Genomic DNA, 21637 nt, shown 5'->3' on the forward strand with positions numbered 1-21637 from the left:
ACTGTTGTTATTCAATACAGTGTGCAAAGGTTCTACAACAGAAAATAAACACACCACGAAATTTACCTCGCTCAAGCGCGTGTTATTCGTAGGCGCGAAGTTCTGGCGGCCAAGAGCAGCACACGAACGTACAGGCACATGCGTCCCAGCCACGGTGGTCCCAGCTAGTGCGTTCCCCGTATAGACCCGGCAGGAGGTCGGAAGCAAAGAGGAGGAAAACGCACCACGTGACGCCTCTCGGCGATTGAGCGAGGCGGCGGCACGGGGAAAGCGATACGTCGTCCTGTGTATTCCCCTCAAACTCAATGCAATGTGAATATGAATTCAGTACCAGCTAGCTTGCCTGCTCCTGCTATGTTCAACGATACTCTTCCCCCCAGGTACAGTGACTCTAGCAGTCAGACCAGCGCAGCGCCGTCTGCTGTTGCAGTGACTGTGCAGTGCAGTGGTGCGCGACTATGCAGATGCGCCACGGCCTCTGCTTTTCTGCTTACTAAGCGCATGCATATGGCGTGGCGTGTCTGCTTCCGCTGAGTGCGACGCCAGAAACGCCAGAAACAGCTCCTATGAAACCATTAGAATGCGTAGAATGATGATCAACTCTAGAAAGAAGCATCTCCCGGTACGACATCCATCGCTTGCACAAAAATGCAGAGGTAAGCTCAAGTACAAAGTATTTCAGAAATTGAGGAAGCAATAGCCGGGTTTCTAATGCAGCGCTGGGAAGGGATGCCTATGACAAGCCTTCCGAAATTCACCTGAGTAAACCTTGTTATTGTGTTGGAGTTTCTCTACTTTTTTTTTTTTGTCCGAAATACAGAGTTTATTGGAGAATTAGAAAGTCAGCAAACTGAACGGCGCCGATTTCGAAGGATTTCGGGGTAGTCATCGCAAACACAATGTAAGGAAAGAACAGCGAAGGTGACTTGAGACCACACGATGTAGCGCAAGGATGTCTTACAGAGGTACTGAAGTACAAACAAACGTATTTGCACAAACTGTGAATGATTCCCAGGCTTCAAATGAGTAGCAGCTGTGACGAACACGGAACTGAGGATGCGTAGAACAGATGGGCCAAGTGTCTGTACTTCAATAGTTTATTGAAAACATCAAAAACGTATACATGAGCAAATAAAGGACCGAGAGGGCAGGCCCTGTAAATCGGTCCCTATAAATAATCAGTGATGTACGAAATAAGCGTGTGGGGAAACATTATTACACGTAAAAATTACATTCAGCATTACATAAGACAGTACTACATGCTACAATATATTACACATATTACATTGCTGCTATAAAAAAAAGAAGAAATATAAATTAGAAAAAAGAAAACATATGTCAGTGTCAGCTAAGCATTAACACAAGAAAATGTGAACAGTAGACCGAATTAGACTCATTGTCTAACGTGCGTCATTGTCGTCACTCATTGTCTGTGACGGACGTGCTATGTGTCGCGAAAATACATTTTACAATGGCGTTTAAATAATGGGAAACTACCTAACGAGCGTATGGAAGACTGTTCCAAAGGCGAGCACCGAAAGATGAAAGAGAGAGAACCCCCCCGTAGTTAGTACGATATGTTGGACATTGAAGCGATAGGAGCTGATTTCTGAGAGGGTAGGGCGTGGCGAGATGCCGGAGCTGCATCTGATATCTAATAGAAGATCCGTAGAATGCATCAGTTGAGAGACTTTATATCTCAGAAGGTTAGATGTGGTTGGAACGCCTAACTCAGAAAAGGCAAAAGACACCGATTCCCTTAGTGCGTAAGGCCCTTTTCTGTGCCATGTACAAGGGATCAAGGTTAGAAGGATAAGTGAGACCGTAACCCTCTATGCCATAACTAATGTGTGAATGAATGAGGGTGTAATACACAGTTAGCAATGTGTTGGAGGTCGCGAGGTGCCGAAGCTTGGATAGTGCGAACAAACTTCCCGCAATTTTACGACGAACAAAATCAATGTGATGATGCCAACTCAAGTTTTCATGTAGAACGAGGCCCAGGAAACGAACAGAGGGAACACGAGCAAGAACGGTGACTGGCTGACTGCCTAACGAAATTTGATTATCATCTAGGTCAACGCGCTTTCGAGGGGAATGAAAGACAACGTAGCATGACTTATCGAGATTAGCAGCTAACCTGTTTGATAACAACCAGTGATGAAGTTTACCAAGAACAAGGTTCGCTTTATGAAAGAGTGAATATGTTCGTGTCGTCAGCGTAGAGGAAGCCTCTGAGAGCCTCTGTAGTATCCTCCTTTGGGCCATTCATGCGTCCAACGTTCCCGAAGGAGACTACCGCTACTGAACTTTTCTTTTTCTTGTTTCTTTTTTCATTTTTTGATTGTGGATCAGTTTTAAGTCGAAAGCTAGGTGCGGAACAAGGGGGACAACGGAAGAAGGAAACGGGAAAGACTGTATGGCCGGCCCGTGCGCGTTGGAAAATGCAGAGTCTATCGGATAAATTCAATTTTCTGCAAAAAAATAAAATAAAAACAAACAAACACCGGAGGCAGTTTTTCGGAGTTTAGCGGATAAATCCAAAAAGTCTGAAGCCTAGTTATAAACTAGTAGGTCGGGGTCACGGCAAAACCCAATAAAAGAAAACCAATCGGAGGACCGACACTTTCGAGCCCCTTTTTGCAACAGGTCTAGGACATCTCTGTGCAGGACAATTCGGTGAGGACATCTCGGTGTATGCGCGTGTTACAGTGTCACCAGTTTAGTGCAGATCCAACAACGGATTTCCATCGCATTCAGTGTGTGTATATTTCGTTTATTGCGTTACTTTACTAAAAAAATGAAATCTACTCACTTTCATTATTTGTTACGTTTTAGTAGGCGAATTTGAAATGCCTGACGTAGCCTTGACGTTGGATCCCCACCAATGCGGGGAATGTGGCGGGAGAGGAGCAAATAATGTAATAAGCATGAGGCGAAGTGGGAAGACAGGTTTTTCCGTCTGATAACTTCCCCAAAGACCCTTGTGGCACCGACATGGTAACAGGGTGATATTTTCTTTTTTTATCTGCAAGTCATTTTTATTCGAAAGTGAGTCGATGTATAGAAAAAGGCTGAGTGAGAGATTACTCAATAGGCGGGTCGTTGACTGCATGCCTCTGCTGTAGCATACTTTATAATCACAAATTTGCGACATCCTATACAGGATGTCCCAGCTAAATGCGAACACATATTTTCAAAATACCTCTATCATTTTTTCCCGAGATGAATTCAATTGCAATAAAGCATATGGTGAAGGACACTCCTTAAGAGGGCACTAGCAAATCTCATTAGCAATCATCCGTGGAGCAGCGCGCCTGGTGACCGTCTTCCGTAACAGTCCCGCTCCGTTGGGTAGGAGGCTGTGGTCGCTCCTCACACCAGAAAATATTCATCTAGCCACCATAGTAATGGCGAAGCGATCATTTCATAAGAAATTTCTTTCACGAATTACTTCAATTTTATTCCGTAAGTGTACATTCTGTTGCAGTTATCTTGCAAATCGCCTTTAAATTACGCTCACTGTTGATGTTTACCCGAAAATTGTTTCGTCGTCACAGGCAAATAGCGAGAAAAATGCTACGGATGGCCAAAAAGTGTGCATTTTATGGCATACTTTTATCCGTATACACACCTGTGCCCGTTCTTGAGTTAATCTCGTTATGTTTCTTTGTTAAAATATGTAGAATACTGGCAGTCTGTTCCAAAAAGCTGTTCTACCAGCCAACCAGTTTTTCTAGTCACCGACAAGCGCTTCTGCTACTTCTGTCCTTCTGCGTCTTCCTGACATGCCCCTCTCCATCCAGATGGCGCCTTTAAATGTGGACGCAAAATCCACTATGTTGGTAGGTCGTCAAGGGATATCCTGTTCAATCTAATCCAATCCAGTTTCCCCAAAGTGACAGACTCCCTTTGCCATGCACGGCACTGTTTTGCTGCAGTGCCGTGTATGCCGAAGGGAGTCTGGCCATTAATGGGACCTGCCTATACCTGAGGCTCCACCCACTTTTTGAGGTATTTAGCCAGTCACAGGTCGAAATACAGTTGTCTATTGTTACATCCATCCAATACTTATACCTCAACATTATTTACTGGGCGCTACCATCTTGGAGAAAATTGATGGATTTGGATTGAAACGGATATCACTGGTGACAGACCAAAACGACGGATTTTGCGCCCACTTTTATCAACGCCATCTGCACGGAGAGAGGCATGTTGGGAAGGCTCAGAATAGCAGAAATGGTTGCTGGCAGAAGTGATTGGCCAGGATTGCGGTACAACCGCGCCTTCGTAGCAGACATGGAGGTAAGAAACTAAGGAGAGGGCTAAGGCCCGGATTCTCGGTTCGCCCTCAGTGTTAAGCGCACGCGAAGGGGCCCTTCTGTCCATGCTTCGTGAATGGACGAAGGGCCCCTGCGCGTGCACTTAGCCCTCAGGGCGGAGCGAGAATTCGGGCCTAAAAGATCCGTGGGACCCCTCTAGCGGTCGCTCCTGGCAATACCACGCCCATCTAGTTGCCCGGTCACGTGATCCCCACATGTTTCGGCGTTATGGCGGTCTGCGCGGAGGCTTTGAAGTTTAGCAAACTTCATCTTCAGCAAACGCTTTACCTTCAAGGAGTCAATTCGCACAATACTTTGAAGGTTATGGGTTGTTTCAACATTTGCCGCGTGATAAATCGCAGCAAAATAGCAAAACAGAAGAGAAGCCAGGCAATGTCACGATGACGTACGTATATCTTCTAGCGATTTAGTGATCCATTGCTTCCACACTGAGATGATCTATCTCGTGTTTCAACGGGTGTGATAACTTCTAACTCCAAATATGTTATGAAAGCGGAAACAAGTTATTCGGCCGCAGCTCGTCTCTGTATTCAGGTAAGATACGCCGCGGACATGGAGGACGCCATGTTTTATGACGTCTTGCCGTGACGTTTATGGGTCACGTGTGTGGGCAACTAACCACAATGCCATGCGCGGGTCACAGCACGCTCGCTTGCATTGGGAGAGGCGCTTAGGGCATCTCCTTAGTTTCTTACCTCCATGGTAGCAGACGACAGCCGGTATGAAGTTTTATATCACGTAATGTAAGTACATTGAATCAAAAAGGAGCAAAGATGTATGTATAAATAAAATGCAATTATATAATGCAAAATCCTACGTATAAGGGTCATCTTTCTTGCTATTTTCCTGGTATCACGATCTTAACTAGGCCTAACGTTAGCGACGAAACATCCCATTTTCACGTAAATAATGATGGCGGAACGAAGGTTGAAGCTGATTTTGCAGATGCGTACATGAGAATATATACTCACAGTATGAAATTAAAGTAGTCTGTAAAATTTTTTTTGTCACGAAATCTCCGCTTCGCCGTTGCAAGAACCATCATCCATTTTGGAGAAAATTTGGTGTCATGGCAGATCCCATGGAAAACAGTAACAAATGAAATGCGCCTACGTTTGATTGACAGGTCGAGCCTCTTTTTTAGGCTCCTCCTAATGGCCAGACTCCTTTTGGCATACACGGCACTGTTTTGCTGTTTTTGTGGATGCCGCCTGGTGAAGCGAAATAGAACAATAGACGATTTCAGAAATTGCATGGATGGCCCGCCAGAGAGTGTTGCGAATGCCCCACTGCACCTGAGTCAGACAGAAGAAGAAGAAAGGCGCAAACGGTTTCGGTTTTCCCTCCTTCCTTCGAGCAACAGGCAGGCAAGTACGAATGCAAACCATTTCCCACGACGCATTGCGCGATGCGCGTGACTTGGGCGACGGAGGGCCCCCGTGCGGAGCACAAGGGCAATATCTGAAATCGCCTATTCCCATCACGACCTACTAGATTATAACGACCATGTCACAATCAGAAAACCCTATGAGGAGCCTGTCCGCACGTTCCGCCAGGGGCGCTACTGATCGGCACAACACGATTGGACGATGGAAATTTGAATTCTGAACGCGCAAAAGCGTGTGTACGACTACCGTAGCAGACGACAGCGATAGCCCCTATGAAAACGCGTAGAATGATGATGATAATCAACCTCAGAATGAAACATCTGTGGAACGTCCACCGCTTGTACAGAAATACTAAGGTAAGCTGAAGTACAAAGTATTGTAGAAGTTGAGGAAGCAATAACTGGGACGATCAGAAGCGCCACCGCTACCTTCCAAAAATGCGGCGCATAGAAGGGGTGCGCCTGACATGGTCGTTATAATCTAGTAGGTCGTGATTCCCATATCACCCCCCCCCCCTCTCCTGGGAACAAGGCTAACCGGAAGTCGCGCGTACGCTAGTGATGGATGAATTTGTAAATTTCTAAGTGATTGTAGGTTTGTTGAAGAAACAGACGACGAAGCCGTTGGTCAGTGCCGTGTATGCCAAAGGGAGTCTGGCCATTAGGAGGAGCCTAAAAATGGGGCTCGACCTGTCAATCAAATTGAGCGTTTTTCATTGGCTGCTGTTTTCTATGCGGGTCGCCATGACACCAAAATTTTCCCGAAAATGGCGGCGTAGCTTGGAACGGCGCAGCGAGGATTTCATGACCAATTTTATTCACAAATTACATCAATTTTATTCCGTAAGTGTACATTTTGTTGCAATTATCTTGCAAATCACATTTAAATTGCGCTCCATTGTCAACGTTTACCTGAAAATAACATGTTTCGTCGTCCTTGTTAGGCTTAGTAACGACAGCAATCACAGGCAAATAGCAATAAAAACGCTACAGATTGCCGAAAATTTGCATTTTACGACATACTTTTATTCACGTACACACCTTTGCCCATTCTCGATTCAATCATGTTATGTTTTATAGGTAAAATACGTATAATACCGGCAGTCTGTTCCAACTAGCGGTTCTACCGGCCAATCAGTTCTGCTAGAATGCACTTCTGATTCTGCTATTTCTGCCCTTCTGCTACTCTGCGACTTCCCGACATGCCCCTCTCCATCCAGATGGCGCCTTTAAAAGTGGACGCAAAATCCATTATGTTACTTGGTAGTCAGGGAATATCCTATTCAATCCAATCCAGTTTCCCGAAACTGTCGGCACCCAGTGCATACAGATAATTTATAGCTTGGATAGCCTAGGATTAATAGCGAACTGTATTTTGCCTCGTGATTGGCCAGATAGCTCAAAAAGTGGGTGGAGCTCCAGGTAGAGGCAGGTCCCATTAATGGCCAGACTCCCTTTGGCATACACGGCACTGCCGTTGGTTAGGTCGGTGCGCCATGGCAGAAGCCTTGCGGCAGGCGAAACAATCATTGCTGCATCAGATGCACTTCCGTCTAAGCCTCGTTCCCAGTGCTAAACATGAGCGTGTCCAGTGTGGGATACTGTTTATCTGTTTCATACCCTGGTGGCAACCGCTCTGTTTCCTTGAAATTCTCTTAGGCCTCTTCGAGAGCTGAGGTCTTGAATAAAACATGTTCGAGGTTCTCTTCTTCCTTCCCGCAGAGTTGACGTAAGGGGCGTCCGTCCTGAAAGAGTTGGTGGGTGAGCTTGGCCTTTGCCTGGCACAGCAGCGCACTTTCCCGGTCTCCTCTGTATTGAGCAACAGGCGATGGTGTTTACTTGCAGGCTGCGTATGTCTGGAGGCGTTTCTTTCTTGCAGAATCTTCTTTCCAGAGGAGCTCCTCCCTTGCTCTTGCTTCTTTCCTTGCAGCTCTCTCGGGCCCACTCTTTCTCCGACATTGGCTTTTCACTCACTGTGTATTCTCTCTAGGGTGGATATTCTTCTACTCTGCAACGTAGCTTTGCTTTGCTTTGCTTTGGCAGGTAGGCGAGCCATCCGAGATAGGAGAGCTTCGGATGCGTGCACTCTTGCAAATGATCTTCACCACATAGCACGCTCCAATCCAACCATCATCCCGAGTGACATCGTTCTCTCGCATGATTTGTGGAAAAACGGGAGGCGTACGCCTTTTTGAGACAATTAACATTTCTGCATAAGTGTCACAAAAAGGCGTACGCCTCGTTTTCAACAAATCAAGGAAGGGAACGATATCACCCGGGATCATGGTTGGCTAGGAGCGTGCTATGTGGTGAAGTTCATTTTTAAAAGTGCGGTCTCTGTACGTAGACCAACTCGGCTCGCCAGTCACTGCCGTACGGGCTGTAGTACAGTTGCCCCGGAGGAGCCATCGTCCCATCTCACACCGATGTCTATCCAATGCCTTGATAGTCTGTGGTCTATACAGGGTGTTCACAATTAAGCTTTCACTAGCACTTTATAAATAGGCGAATAAAAAGAAAACTGGTGCTATTTTTTCTGTTCCTTGAGTAAGAAACAGGTGCTACATAATTAGCAGCACCTGGTTCTTACACAAGTAGCGTAAAGCTATCATCCGGTTTCCTGTCATCGCTGTGTTTGCGTAGCGCTCGTGAAAGCTTAATTTTGAACACCCTGTACGTAGTAACACCATTTGCTTGGGTTGCTGCAGGCACCACCATGGTCTTCCATAGAATCCTACCCTAATAATGTGTACGGACTGTAGGCGCTTCTTGCCAGATTCCAGATGTTCCCTTTCAGGCGGTAAGATTTAAGGATAATCTCTCTTTCGTGATGGTTCCCATAGTGGGCATCGATACTGATGATGACTCCAAAATATTTGTATGAGCTGCACTTCCTTAAGGTACTTTCCTGGAGCCATAGTGTGGGTCGATTCGGGACATTAAAACCCACCCATTGTGATTTCTCCAGGCTAAACCTCAGACCATCCTCCGTCTCTCGACGGCAACGTAATTTGATTGATTCAGGCTTCCCTGCAACGAAACGAGGTACCTTGCCCATAACAACCATTCAAAATGAACTTCTGATGAAAGGATTACATCTATTGCAAACGGACAAATCATCAAAGTTTGCTGTCCTACCTGTGAGCCTTTTTGAATCTAAAAAGACGGATGCAGTTGTGAAATTGCTTAAGCCGTTCCCAGGCAATTTGCAGAAATCAAAACTGGCGATTTGTTCAATGCTCATGGAAAATGATATGAGTGCTATCTGTAAGGCTATACGTTCCGCTTCCCGTTCGACCCTTTCGGTCAAGTTTTTGTTGAAAGACCACAAGGTTGATATGCCTCTGAGAATTGTCGTAAATGAGAACCACACTTGGCAAAAAGTTGTATCTTCTTTCATTAAGAACTGTCTCTCCTCAATTTACGAACCTAGCCCACTTGTCTTGAAAAATTCTGAGAGTCTTCTTGAGGCCCTGGCATCTTTTCACGGTAAAAAATGTCACGCATTGTCCCTGGATATTAAGGATCTGTATTATTCTCTCCGAGCTGATACTCTGTTAAACCGTGTAAGAGATTTTTTAGAGTGTAACCTGGTGCGTTTCCAGTCAAAAGCTGGTATTTCTGTCTCGGATTTTCTTCGAGTTCTAGAATTGTATCTTAAATCAACTGCTATAAGTATTGATGGAGAATTGTTTACCCAAAAGACTGGCATCTGTATTGGTTCTGCTATTGCACCAGTATTGTCAGAAATTTACCTGCGTGCTGTTGATACTGCTGTATTGTCATTTATTTCAACTGTTTCCACTGCCTCTCTTCTTGTAAGAAGGTTTGTCGATGATTTGTTGCTGTTGTCAAACGAAGAGTCCATCATTTCTGACTGTGAACGTGTTATCAGGTCTGTCGCTCCCGAACTAGATTTTACTGTTGAGTACCCCATGAATGGAGAGCTACAGTTTTTGGATGTACGACTTTTGTTCAGCCCTTATCTTTGCTGGAACTATGGCAAAACAGTTCCTAAACCTATCCTGCCTGCTAGTAGTTGCCACTCAAAAACTGTCAAGTTTGGAGTCATCGCCGGGTTACTGTCAAATGCTGTGAAAAAGTCTTGTGTTCACCAGTTACATTCTTCTCTGTGCCACCAACTGTCTCGTTTGAGGGACGCGGGCTACTCCCATTGTATGATTTTTCATGGTCTAATGCAGGGTGTCGAACCGCAAAAAATACGGGTTCGGTTCGGGTTCGGGTTCGCGTTGTTTTGTTTCGTTCCGGTTCAGTTCCGGTTCGGCCACGCCAGAAATCGAACCGGTTCGCAAACCGGTTCGGAGCCCCGAACCGGTTCGCGAACCGGTTCAACGCTTCCGTTTTATATGTTCCATAAAACTGCTTTTATCAGGAAATGCGTGGCTAATAGCTTACTGCTGTTGTCTGCATTGACGTCTCTAGCGGTGAGGTAGCTCTTTAGCGAGAGAAATGAGGAATGGATGAACACTTATTGCAACTAGAGTTCACGCTGTTGAAGCGGTGCAGTCCTGCTACTTTCTGTTCCCAAAATCTCTTTTTTCACACGCACAGTGCCAGCAAGATACACTTAAAGGAAGCCTAATAAGATGGACAGCGTAACATAGACGGCAGTACTTGCCGGCACACTGCCTTCGCAGCGTGAATCGATCTGAAACCGTACTGAAGCATGTCGAAAATAAGCCTGCCAGCCTTACTCTGTCCGAGCTCACAGCAGTGTACTAGTTAATCCAAAACACAACGGCAATGTGTCACGACACAACTGCGCTACCAATAAGCAGAACCACATTTACTTTTCAAACCACGACCAATCAAACAAGCACCGTTCTGCGTACGCTCCTTCTCCACTTCTCATGTTTCTGACTTGTTTAATTTGTACTGCTCACGTGTAAAGGGAAATCTTGGGCGCTTATTTGATCACATATTCGTCCTGTAGAGCTATATAACTGGCCTACTCCATTCGTGTTTCATTCGTCCGCGTGGCACCTCGTCTCTGAAGAGTAGACGCCGCACCGCGTGCGTGGGGCGCTAGCCGCGGCGCTCACAAGGACAACTGCGCTTCAACATGTTAAAAAGACGCTGAAAGTATACTTACTATACGTCGTCGTCTGACTGCTAGGTGAACATTTCTGAAATCCATAGACGCGTGATGATGATACCAATGTGTCTTCGTTCGGGGATAGAGAGGAACTCTTATGCTGACTTCTTTTATGTCCGAACCGTTTTGTTGCGAACCGGTTACCGCTATTATTTTTTACGGTTCTGCTCCGGTTCGGGTTCAACAGTGTCATGAAAATTTCGGTTCGGGTTCGGTTCCGGCAAAAATAACGGTTCGGGTTCGGGTTCGGTTCGACACCCTGGTCTAATGACACTTGGAAACAAGCTTTTTTCCGTTTCCCTAAAAGAAAATAATGTTACTGGTCATCGTGTCGTAATTCCGTATCTTCATAAAATTTCTCATAACCTGCTTTTTGTTGCGAAGAAATTTGATGTGAACCTTGTATTTAGAAATGATTATCGTTTAGACTCGTTGACACCTTTTGAAAAAGTTGAAGCTTCGTGTAAAACCCACAGAACTATGTATGTGAACTGTCGTTCTAATATTGTATATCAGATACCTCTGGAATGTGGTTTTTGTTATATCGGCCAAAGTAAACGCTGCCTAAATGATCGCTTGCGGGAGCATGCCCTCAAAGTAAAAAATAACGATTGTTCTTCCGAATTGGTAAAACACCTACAACTCTGTAGAGGTTGTGCGCCCAGATGGCATGAAACCTTTGTAATGTCCAGGGAAAGTGACCTCAACAAAAGGCTTGTGAAGGAAACGCTGTCCATTATCTCTGCTGGGAACTGTGTCAGCAAGCCTTCCCTGACCTTCCCGTTGGTTTTGGGGACGTTCCTACGTTCTCCTCACCCTTCATTCTCACCCACAAAAAAACGACAACACAGACAAGGTTTCAAATGATGATGGCTATTGAGACCTTGTCTGTGTTTGTCGTTTTTTGTCCCCTAGTCTCGGGTTTTTAAGTTATGAATCTATACCACCAGCTCGCTTGCTACCTCTCTATCCTCTCGTTGGCAACGTAATTTCACGAAGAAAGTGTGCGCATCAAAAGAAAAGAAAGAAACCTGGATTCTGGTGCGTAGGTGCACAAGCTCAACCTCGTAGTGCGTCAACAGCGATGGAAACGATTTTGAGATCTCTGTCAAAGTACGGCGCATGAAAGAATGGTTAGTGACATGGTACATTAAAAAAAATGAAATGGAATTCCTTTTTTGCTGAATACAGAATTAAAGTGACGGTCTCGTACAGCCGGAGCGATTTCGAAACTTAGCCAAAACCCGCCTCCATCCCTTGCTCTCTCTTTCCCTCCTCACGCGTGACACATGAAACGCCATGGATCGGAACCTGTGTGACTCGTCTCGAGCTACAGCCGAAAATAGCCTCCCGGTTAAGTCAGTGCATGCGGCCGTTCACGCAACCGTACGGGGGGCGTCAGTTTCCTAGATCGGAAACACGGACAGTCAGAGCAGGGACAACCTTGCCCACCCCGTAAGTGTACGTTGCCGTACGCTCGGTGCATACGTTGTTCTACAGTTCTTTTGCGAGATATCTGTGCAGGCTGTGTCATTGCTCGATAAGCCAGTGGTTATCGAAAGACACCGTGCCAGTTAGCGTTGGTACACTCTCTTTTGGGGGGTCATGTCATTTCTCCTCCTGGCAGACGCCACCGGTTGCAATCTGCAGTCTGTGTGTAGGAAGACGGCGTCATGACCAATACTGCTGATATCGCATCGAGGTAGCTATCACCAACCTAGGAAACTAGCGCCACTATTTTTGGACGACCGACACCTGTGTATTCCGGTATCATTGGGCAGGCATGTAGTATACAGGGTGTCCCAGAAAACGTGTCATTGAATTATAATAAAAAAAACTACACCACCTAGAGTCATGCGGTCAATGGCATTTGTTCTTACTGGGTTTTTGCCACCTCCTCATGTGAATGTCTTGTAACGTAAGTTTAATTATGCAAATTTTTGCGAGCTTAAGTCTGAAACTTGCCTAGTAAATGTCACTTTTTTACCCCACCAATGTGAAGAGCGTGTCTAATTTAGTCAAATTAATGATAATTGACAGGGATATTCAGGAGCTATCCCATCGGAAAAAATTGCCGAACATCATGCTCTACGGAGGTCCCACAGAATAGCGCACGTGCATTTTTCAGCGCAATCTTTGTCACTCCGACGAAAGGAGGTTGGAAACCCAGCCCTCTCCGACGTCGCAGAAAGAGATAAAACAGGCATAGCTTATCACGTCCGACTTTCGCTGGGATAATGCTTTCCCTCTCCCAATTTTAGAAACTGTTACTTTTTCAACTATCACTCTGTGGGCTGGAACCTCCTTTCGTCGCACTGAGAGCGATTGCGCTCAAAAAGTCATCGCGCGCTATGGCCCGGTGCTCCGAAAAGCATGATACTCGGCTATTTTTTCCAATGGAATAGCTCATGAATATCACTGTGAATTATCATGAATTTGAGTGAATTCGGCACGCTCTTCATATTGGTGGTGTAAAAAAGTAACCATTACTTGGCAAATTTCCGTTCGTTTCAGTTCACAAATATTTACATAATTAAACTTGGAGTACATGACATTCACCTTAGAAGGTGGCAAAAACCTAATAAGAACAAATGCTGTTGACTGCATGATTCTAGGTGGCGTAGTTTTTTTTTATTATAATTCAATGATACGTTTTCTGGGACACCCTGTATAGGAGGCTACACTCTTAGAAATGAACTTCTCCGCATACCACGCTCCTAGCCAACCATCATCTCCAATGATATCGTTATCTGCCCTGATTTGTTGAAAACGGGGGGGGGGGCGTACGCCTTTTCTGTGACAATTATGAACAGCATAAGTGTCACAAAAAAAGGCGTACGCCTCCAGTTTTCAACAAATCAGGGCAGATAACGATATCATTCGAAATTATCGTTGGCTAGGAGGTGCTATGCGGTGAAGTTCATTTTTTAAGAGTGTATGGTCAGTGCCTCCTCTATACACTGGTTGAGTAATCCCCTTTGCTCTCGAAATGGGCACACTCAGGCTTATACCTCCGCGAGCGGAGAATGTAGTCCGAGCATTGACTCTGGGGTCTCCGATAATGTGGCGCACAATCGGATACGTGGAAGCTAAGTCAAGTGCTTTCTATCCGCGAGTATTTAATACGTATTTAATTTTTAAATAAACACGCACTCCTTCTCCATGTACGTCGCCAGAAACACTTCATTTCGAAGCAGGATCAGTGTACAACAGGGTGTGTAATGGAAGCGCGCGTAATATACAGGGTTCGCCAAGATAAACTTCGGGGTTTGTAACAAAGATAAAACAAATAAGAACAGTGTCGGAAAGCTAAAGTAGACGTTAGAGGACGTATTATGCCCCAAAATTTTATGTCCATAATTCCGTTTGGTCTGTTACTCTGCGGATAAATCGTGAAAATTGAAAAACCGCCGCTGCCTAATCGGCTATACCTGTGTTCCAGCTACTTTGCTCAGATAGCGACACGGTCAAATGCGCCGTCGCAGAGAACTAGTCTGCATTCAGTTCCACATGTTCGACGTCATCTGCAACGCCGCGCTCGACCGCTTCGCCATCTGACGGAAAGGAGCTGAAACACAGTTTGTGGTTCTGCTCCGTCCTCTAACGTCTACTAACGTCCCCTAACGTCTACTTTAGCTTTCCGACACTGTTCTTATTTGTTTTGTTTTTGTTACAAACCCAGAAATTTATCTTGGCGAACCCTGTATTTTTGGTCGGGGCTGTAATGCGACCGCGCGCGCCGATGGACAGCGACTTCAGATTTGTAATTGTGGATGGCGTTGTCCTGCGACTTTTAACTTGTCTCTGAGGATCAACATAGTTGTTCTAAACCACCATGCTCGCCACTACTTAGAATGTGCGTTTTTCACTTGAGAACTGAAAGAAAATGTACAAGAGTTGCCGCGGTGCTCAGTAACTTCACTCAGAGAAAAATCTATACCTTTAGAGGTATAGATCGCCTGCTCAATAACTTAGCCCTTCTTAGGTATTATTTTATACCCTGCTTACAGGTATAAAAAAAATAGTCCTCAACAAAGGGCTATATGTCATACCTTTAGGGGTACAGCTCTATACCCTTCTGCGAGTCTGCACGAGTACCATCATGGTATTAAATCATAGGCATAGACATTTTTAGAGGAGGGAACTAGAACTATCACCTTTGGAGGGAAGACAAGTTTTTGACATACACACACGTACTACAAACACACGCAAACGCATATGGTTGTTAAGTAGAAAGCAAAGCTCGTGAACATTACTCCCCATGTAAAAAAAACACGCAAAGATGGAGTTAAAAACTAAAGAAAAATTTCAAGGAGCAAGATCGCTCTGCGCAGTCATCAAGTCACGATATATATCAGGAAAAGATCTTCCCGGAGCGATATATCACGATGACAGACATTGACAGAGCAACAAATACTGATGTACCGATGGCGACTTGACAACGTGTGGAGCAGTTTTCTTCTGGTACGCAACTCTAAGGGTGAGGACATCTAGATTCAACATTCCGGCAATGTAGATATCATACAGCCATAAACTAACCATGTGGATTCAGATAGTACTGTACTAATGTCTGTGTTTCTTAATCGAACATCCATTTAACTCAGCTGGTACCGTCACCAAAAACAAAATACCAATGATGTGATACAGCACGTTGCGGAAGTAAAGGTATAAAAAAGCCGTAAAGGTATAAAGAAACAGAAGGTATAGCAGCTTCATCTATACCGTGAAATGCATAGCCTCGTGATCTATTCCTGGTACAGGATATAAACTCGTGTTGGTGAGGTATAAATATGGTACGTTAGCATTCCTTTATACCTCTTTCATACCCTTGAGAAGCGTTGGAGGTATAAATAGGAGATTTGTTCCTCTTCTATACCATCCAAAGGTATATATCTGAAGCAGAAGGTATAAAAGGGGTATAAGAACACATTATTATACCTTATTTATACCTTTTTTTCTAACAGTGTTCTGAAAGTCATCTGCTCACGCCGATGCACTAGCGCGCGCAAAAGCAGACGATTTCTGTATCCTATCACGGACTTACCCGCAGGGCGACGTGGCAGTTCTTGTTGTTGCCAACATAGATCGCGGCATGCTCTGCAATCTTTATCAATTTAATTCGGTTATCTAATAAATGCGTTGTGTTTTCAGCAAAGGACAATCGAAGGTACACTTTATGAAAGGGGCAGGGGATACGATACCGTCCCTTTAATCCGGACAAATTGCCGTATAAAAGCTGTATACAGTGTGTTGGATACAGGATTTGATAAGGGATGGTTAGAAAGTGGTTAAGAATTCCTGTTTCGAAAATGTATACAGTGCGCTCAATAAACCCTGTATCCACCTTTATTCAAGTTTCTCTCCGCTAGAATGGGAGCGAATAGGCTGGATAGGTCATGGTTAAGAGCTGCATACAAGCTAGAAAATCATTTTCATAAGCCGCAAAATCCCCGAAAGTGTGTTCATCAGCTACTTCGACAAGGGAAGCCTACTAAACTTGGCCATGGTCTGGCCAAGCTCATTTCAGTGCTCGAAGAAGCATTTACGTTATATTTTTCCGCTCAGATGCTATACGCCCGCAGTATCTCTGACTTTATGAAAGTTCTTGAGCAGTCTAAGGCTTCAACAAATTGGCTGTGACGTGCACCGCAATGAACTGACTGGACGGGTTTATACCTCCGTCAGACGGGCACGTATACGGCCCTAAGCTCTGGGGAGCTGCCAGACGGTATCCGTGAAGGCATTTTGTCGATGATGTCCACGTCGATAAGTCTGTGAACGTTGAATGTAATTAGCGAAATCACGCTTTTTCTTACTGAAGGTACACGAAAACGTTTTGTTGGTATTTTCAAAATACAACAGCAAACTATATTTGAGTTTAAGTGCTTTGGTTTTTCTTTTTTTTTTTTTTTTAAGTGGCGTCTGCCTTTTTGGATGACTGACTCTCTTACAAAGTCTCCGTTTCTCTTTCTCAAATTCTCTCGAATAAAGGCCCGTTCCGACATACAGCACTTTGCTCCAGAGCACTGGAAAACAGCGCTGTTTTTCCCTCCTCTCCCGGCTGCGACTCGATGAAAAACAGCGCTTGGCGAAGTTGAGCTTCGGTGAACTTTCCCATCGCTGTCTCCCAGCGATAGGCTCCCTGAACCGATGAGAACGTGGCGGGGCTGCCCTTCTCTTTTTTTTCGATCACGTGAGAGATTACCAAGATCACAATGAGATCACCAAGTACAGCGCTCGGGCAAGCGCTGCAAGTGCGAACCCCCCAGTGGAAATTCAGCGCTGTTTTGCAGTGCTGTGGTGCAGCGCTGTGGAGCAAAGCGCTGTATGTCGGAATGTGTCAAAAAGAGAGCGACAGGAGCATTTGAAAATACGCCATCTGAAAATCTTCACTATGATGTCTCGGTACTGTACGATCACAACTCATTTTTCTCTTCTTTTTGCAAGCGTAATCTTTCTGTTTAAAAATTGCGCGTACTCGTGTTCTCGTGGTTATTGCTGCATAGTTAAGAGGATATGAATCAAGTACCATCAAGATTTATTTTCAAGCTAACGTGAAATCCTAAAGTTTAATGCCGAACGCCGCAACTTCCCACATTGGTGGAACCCTTCGGGAGGTAACGCTCGCCTAATGCGTCCAGCGCCACCTGGGCCCGCTTGCACGAAACCTTCCTAAGTGTAACACTTAACAAGTGTTGCACTAGCGCGTTAGTGCACTAAGTTTAGGGTTGCAGTTAAGTGGCTTGCACGAACAGTTCGACGAACGCCCTAAGTTAAGTGTCCTAAGGTGGATCGTGGCTACTAGCAGTAGCAGTTTTCGGAGGCTCTCATTGGTAGAAAGACAACCTCGGGAGTTCATCCCAGGAGGTCGTGCGTCACGGCATGTTTGGATTGTGGGAAGTCGTCTGCAGAAGCAGACGACTGCCCGTAGACAGTTTGTAGAACCAAAACAAGGTATTGTAATATCATTGTAGCCGCAAGAACGCATTAGGTCACTTGTGGCGTACTTTCGTTAAATAAAATGAAGCCTGTGGCCCAAAGTATGTCTCGAATTGCTCGATGATTGGGAAATTATCGCCAGTGCCGGTGAGAGGCACCTCGCTCGGCGATCATTTTGCGAGATGTTGCTAACGAAAAGCACAAAACGTACGGCACCCACAGCATTTAAAAAAATGAGACGTTGTTAGTACTGCGAGGAAAATGCGTACTGTATCGCAGGACACAGTTGGTGCCGACGACGAATCTTCGCTACACGGTTCATAGCGGCTGACATGTTAGTCCGAAGCTTTAGTGCGGTAGTTTAGGGTGCCCCTAGGACCCTCGGCCAGCGTCCTAAATTGCGCAGAGCTAGCGCCACCAGTAAAAGTTTCGTGCAAGCCACTTACGGCTCCGGCACTACACTAGGTGGGAACACGACCTACTAGATTATAACGACCATGTCAGGCGCACCCCTTCTATGCGCCGCATTTTTGGAAGGTAGCGGTGGCGCTTCTGATCGTCCCAGTTATTGCTTCCTCAACTTCTACAATACTTTGTACTTCAGCTTACTTTAGTCTTTCTGTACAAGCGGTGGACGTTCCACAGATGTTTCATTCTGAGGTTGATTATCATCATCATTCTACACGTTTTCATAGGGGCTATCGCTGTCGTCTGCTACGGTAGTCGTACACGCGCTTCTGCGCGTTCAGAATTCAAATTTCCATCGTCCAATCATGTTGTGCCGATCAGTAGCGCCCCTGGCGGATCGTGCGGACAGGCTCCTCATAGGGTTTTCTGATTGTGACATGGTCGTTGTAATCTAGTAGGTCGTGAGTGGGAAACTTACACTAAGTTCGCTTCGTGCAAGCGGGCCCTTCATTGCAGTTTTGGGCTTCTAGCCACTGTACTAAGAGAGAGAACAGCGCGTGCTTAGGCAACAGCCTGGTAGCACGAAACACGGTGGCAAGAGTGATAGTGTCATTCCCTCTCCCCAGTAATGCTATGTGGCGCTCGCAGTAGCTACTACCGTAGCTATCCCGTGCCTGTGACCTGTGTGACTCGTAAAAACCAGTTTCTCAACGCGCGCGTAGGGCGTACGCCGGAATGTGTCGACTACAGATATTCGTCTGGGCGCATATTCCGAGAAGTAGATAGAACTAGACTTCCTATTTTTACCCCTATTTAGTGACTCTAGACAGAACTATGGCGCCTGGAAATGCCAAGTCAACATATCCATTCCCAGCGGTGGACCTTTCTTGGATCGGACCGGCCTTATCTGCCGGTGGCTCGGCGGCACGGCGCTGCTGTGCTTCACACGTCCATGGCGTACGAGCAACGAACTGTGATTATTTTTCTATGGAGCAAGGGACGAACGCCCATCGAAATCCACAGGGAAATGTAGAGTCCATGTCTAGTTTAGGTTCGCCGCTCGATTTGAACCTTGAAATCTATATACCTGGATGTGATTATAGAAGGTGCATCGTAACTAACATTGTTTAACTAAACACGCACACTTCACCCTCTTCCCGGCATTCTTTTCGTCTGTTCTCTCTCGCCTGTCGCTAGGAACGCGTACCACTTCCGCTAGCAGAAGTGCATTTGACGCTTGCATTTGATTCAGAGTGGCCGCAGATGGCCGTTTTACATATATCTGAACCGTCCGCCATCAAAAATACACCTTCGTCTCTTATAGATATCTCCGTTTCATTGACCTCCTCAATAAATAATGACGGGGCCCTAGTCTCGGGGTTTTACATTATGCTACTATATTTGACAGCAAATGCACCACTGCAAGGAGGCTGAACCCCCACGGGGACAATAAATGGCGTATTCTATTGGGAGACCAGATCTTGACCCACGCTGGGTGGGGCCTGAGTGCATGCTCCCGGGGGGTCACACGGGTTTGCCTCGCCAATGGAGTGCTAACAGTCGTTCGAGTTACGGTACGGGACATGGTTGTCTAAAATCAGCACTTCGTGTTTTTTTTTTTTTTTATATCATATCTCCAGGTGATGCAAGACTATTTCTTTCGAGTAATAAACACGTGCAGCACATGGTCCACCATTGGCACATCACTTTCGACCGCAGCCGATGTAATGTGGGACGACGAAGTACTTACAGGCGATTTCATGTTGAATTCCAATGGCAGACTCTGCAATGGAGCGGCTTGATCTGGCCTAGAGCAAATGATTCGAATCCGCGACTGGAACACTTACGCCCAACTTGGAGTTTAGCCCTGGCCATCTCACTTGGTGGATGGCGGCCATAGCCGGAGGAAGAAGAAGAAGAGGGTACTCATGTTCCATTATAACGCCACGTTTTGCAACATCAAGGTCCTTCTAATCTCCTAACGTTGCCATTGTAATGTCTGACGTCTGACTAGTCCCGGCGAACACGCGTTGCGAGGCGGCCATGTTGGCGAAACAATGACAGGAAGTAGGAAGCACAAGCGACAAGTGACACGTCACATAGAGTTCAGGTTGAATCTGCCTATTTTGGCTGTGTTCCAGAACTCACCCGGGTCGGCCCGAGAGTAGGGAGTAGCGACTCTCCGCGTTCCAAAACCTACTCGATGACGACGCGACCCCCGTTCCAAAAGCGGGTTGCCTACTCGAGAGTAGCTACCCGAGGTCGACTCGCTCTACCCCCTATCAGGCGGGAGTAGGTAAGGGTAGTGACGTCAGAGCTGTTGTCTCCATTGAAATCTACGGTCGTCTGCTTTTGCTGCTGCTTGTCTCGGCAGCATCATAAAGGATGCAGGGAGGTTCCAGTGCCGATTTTGCGACCTGATGTTTTCTTCAGTGCAACATGCACGGAACCATACATACAACACACATCAGATCGTTGCATGTGAGGGTCGAAACCTGTTTCTATGCGTTTTAGAGCTAGCTGCGGACGAGAAGAGCGCTACCCTTTCTCGGAACGTGCGGTAAATACCCCTAATTCGTGGCGTGAATGCTTTACGAACCCACGCAGATAACCCCATACCGAAGTCAACGGCGTCACACTAAAGCGAAGCAGCCGACAGCGGTTCTTATGTCGCCGGGCCCAAATGTCATGTCGTCTGCTGTCGCCATGTTGAGAATCTTACTCGCGCCCGTTCCACGCGTTCCACAACCTACCCGAGGATTACTCTACCCCCATGGTCACGTGGTACAACTCTGTCTGTCACGTGACTAACACCTACCCGAGGGTTAGTTGTGGAACGCACCCTTTGGCGGAGCGGTCTGTGTTGCTCCCTGGAGCGACCTTGGCTCGAATGCCGCTCCGAAGCTCCCATTGGAAGATTCCAGAAATGTTACTAATCTACCAATCGAACAGTCTTGCTCTCGGCGGAACAACAAAACTTGCTCCGGAGGCGCTCCGAATCTGCCATTGGAATTCAACATTAGCTAACGGTGTCCCCAACGGTATACATACGATGCACGCGCTGCGCACAGTAAGTGAGCCCGTGCTTTCCTGGGTTAGCTTTGGTCTCGTGGCTCAAAAACTATTGCTCTTTCGAGCAAACGTTTTGCCCTTGCTTCGCCAATGAAACATTCAGCGTCTAACATGAGAGAACTGATGTTCTGAAGCTGGAACAACATAGAAGGGACAAATACAAACAAAGCCTCAAATTGCGTAAGAAATTAACGATGAAAGATGAAAGTCGCTGAAAAGGTTAGCCAGCCGTAGGACTCGAACCTACATCTTCTGGATTACCGGTCCAGGGCTCTACTAATTGAGCTAAGCTAACACGCCTCCCCAGCGACTTTCGGGGTGCGTCATCGTTCAGCGTCTGACAGGATTCTGCCAATGGAATAGGTTTTGTTC

The 21637-nt window shown here is 46.0% G+C and overlaps 3 protein-coding genes across 14 annotated transcripts in view; 2 read left to right on the forward strand and 1 right to left on the reverse strand.

The window, feature by feature from the left end:
* LOC135375942 (uncharacterized) overlaps nucleotides 1–21637 on the reverse strand; it is a 73937-nt gene that overhangs the window by 27073 nt on the left and 25227 nt on the right. Inside the window, exon 1 of one of the 9 annotated variants that reach the window (XR_010417442.1) lies at nucleotides 67–273. The exons of the other annotated variants lie outside the window; for them this stretch is intronic. The gene's annotated coding sequence lies outside the window, so the exon portion shown is untranslated. Of the gene's footprint in view, nucleotides 1–66; nucleotides 274–21637 lie in introns of those variants that run through there. 9 annotated transcript variants of the gene reach the window in all.
* The window catches only part of LOC135375939 (major facilitator superfamily domain-containing protein 1-like), a 238210-nt gene that overhangs the window by 17472 nt on the left and 199101 nt on the right, over nucleotides 1–21637 (forward strand). Inside the window, exons 1-2 of one of the 4 annotated variants that reach the window (XM_064608563.1) lie at nucleotides 286–312; nucleotides 381–656. The exons of the other annotated variants lie outside the window; for them this stretch is intronic. The gene's annotated coding sequence lies outside the window, so the exon portion shown is untranslated. Of the gene's footprint in view, nucleotides 1–285; nucleotides 313–380; nucleotides 657–21637 lie in introns of those variants that run through there. 4 annotated transcript variants of the gene reach the window in all.
* LOC135375945 (uncharacterized) lies at nucleotides 8039–11102 on the forward strand. The gene has a single exon (XM_064608581.1). It carries the CDS (start codon nucleotides 8589–8591, stop codon nucleotides 10182–10184), a length of 1596 nt encoding a protein of 531 aa, XP_064464651.1. The 5' UTR covers nucleotides 8039–8588; the 3' UTR covers nucleotides 10185–11102.

The sequence above is a fragment of the Ornithodoros turicata genome, unplaced genomic scaffold (assembly GCF_037126465.1).
Source record: "Ornithodoros turicata isolate Travis unplaced genomic scaffold, ASM3712646v1 ctg00000958.1, whole genome shotgun sequence".
Taxonomy (NCBI): Eukaryota; Metazoa; Arthropoda; class Arachnida; order Ixodida; family Argasidae; genus Ornithodoros; species Ornithodoros turicata.

What these genes read in the sequence shown, in the direction of transcription:
- LOC135375945 (XM_064608581.1), top strand. Translation starts at nt 8,589, where the DNA reads ATGATGACTCCAAAATATTTGTATGAGCTGCACTTCCTTAAGGTACTT.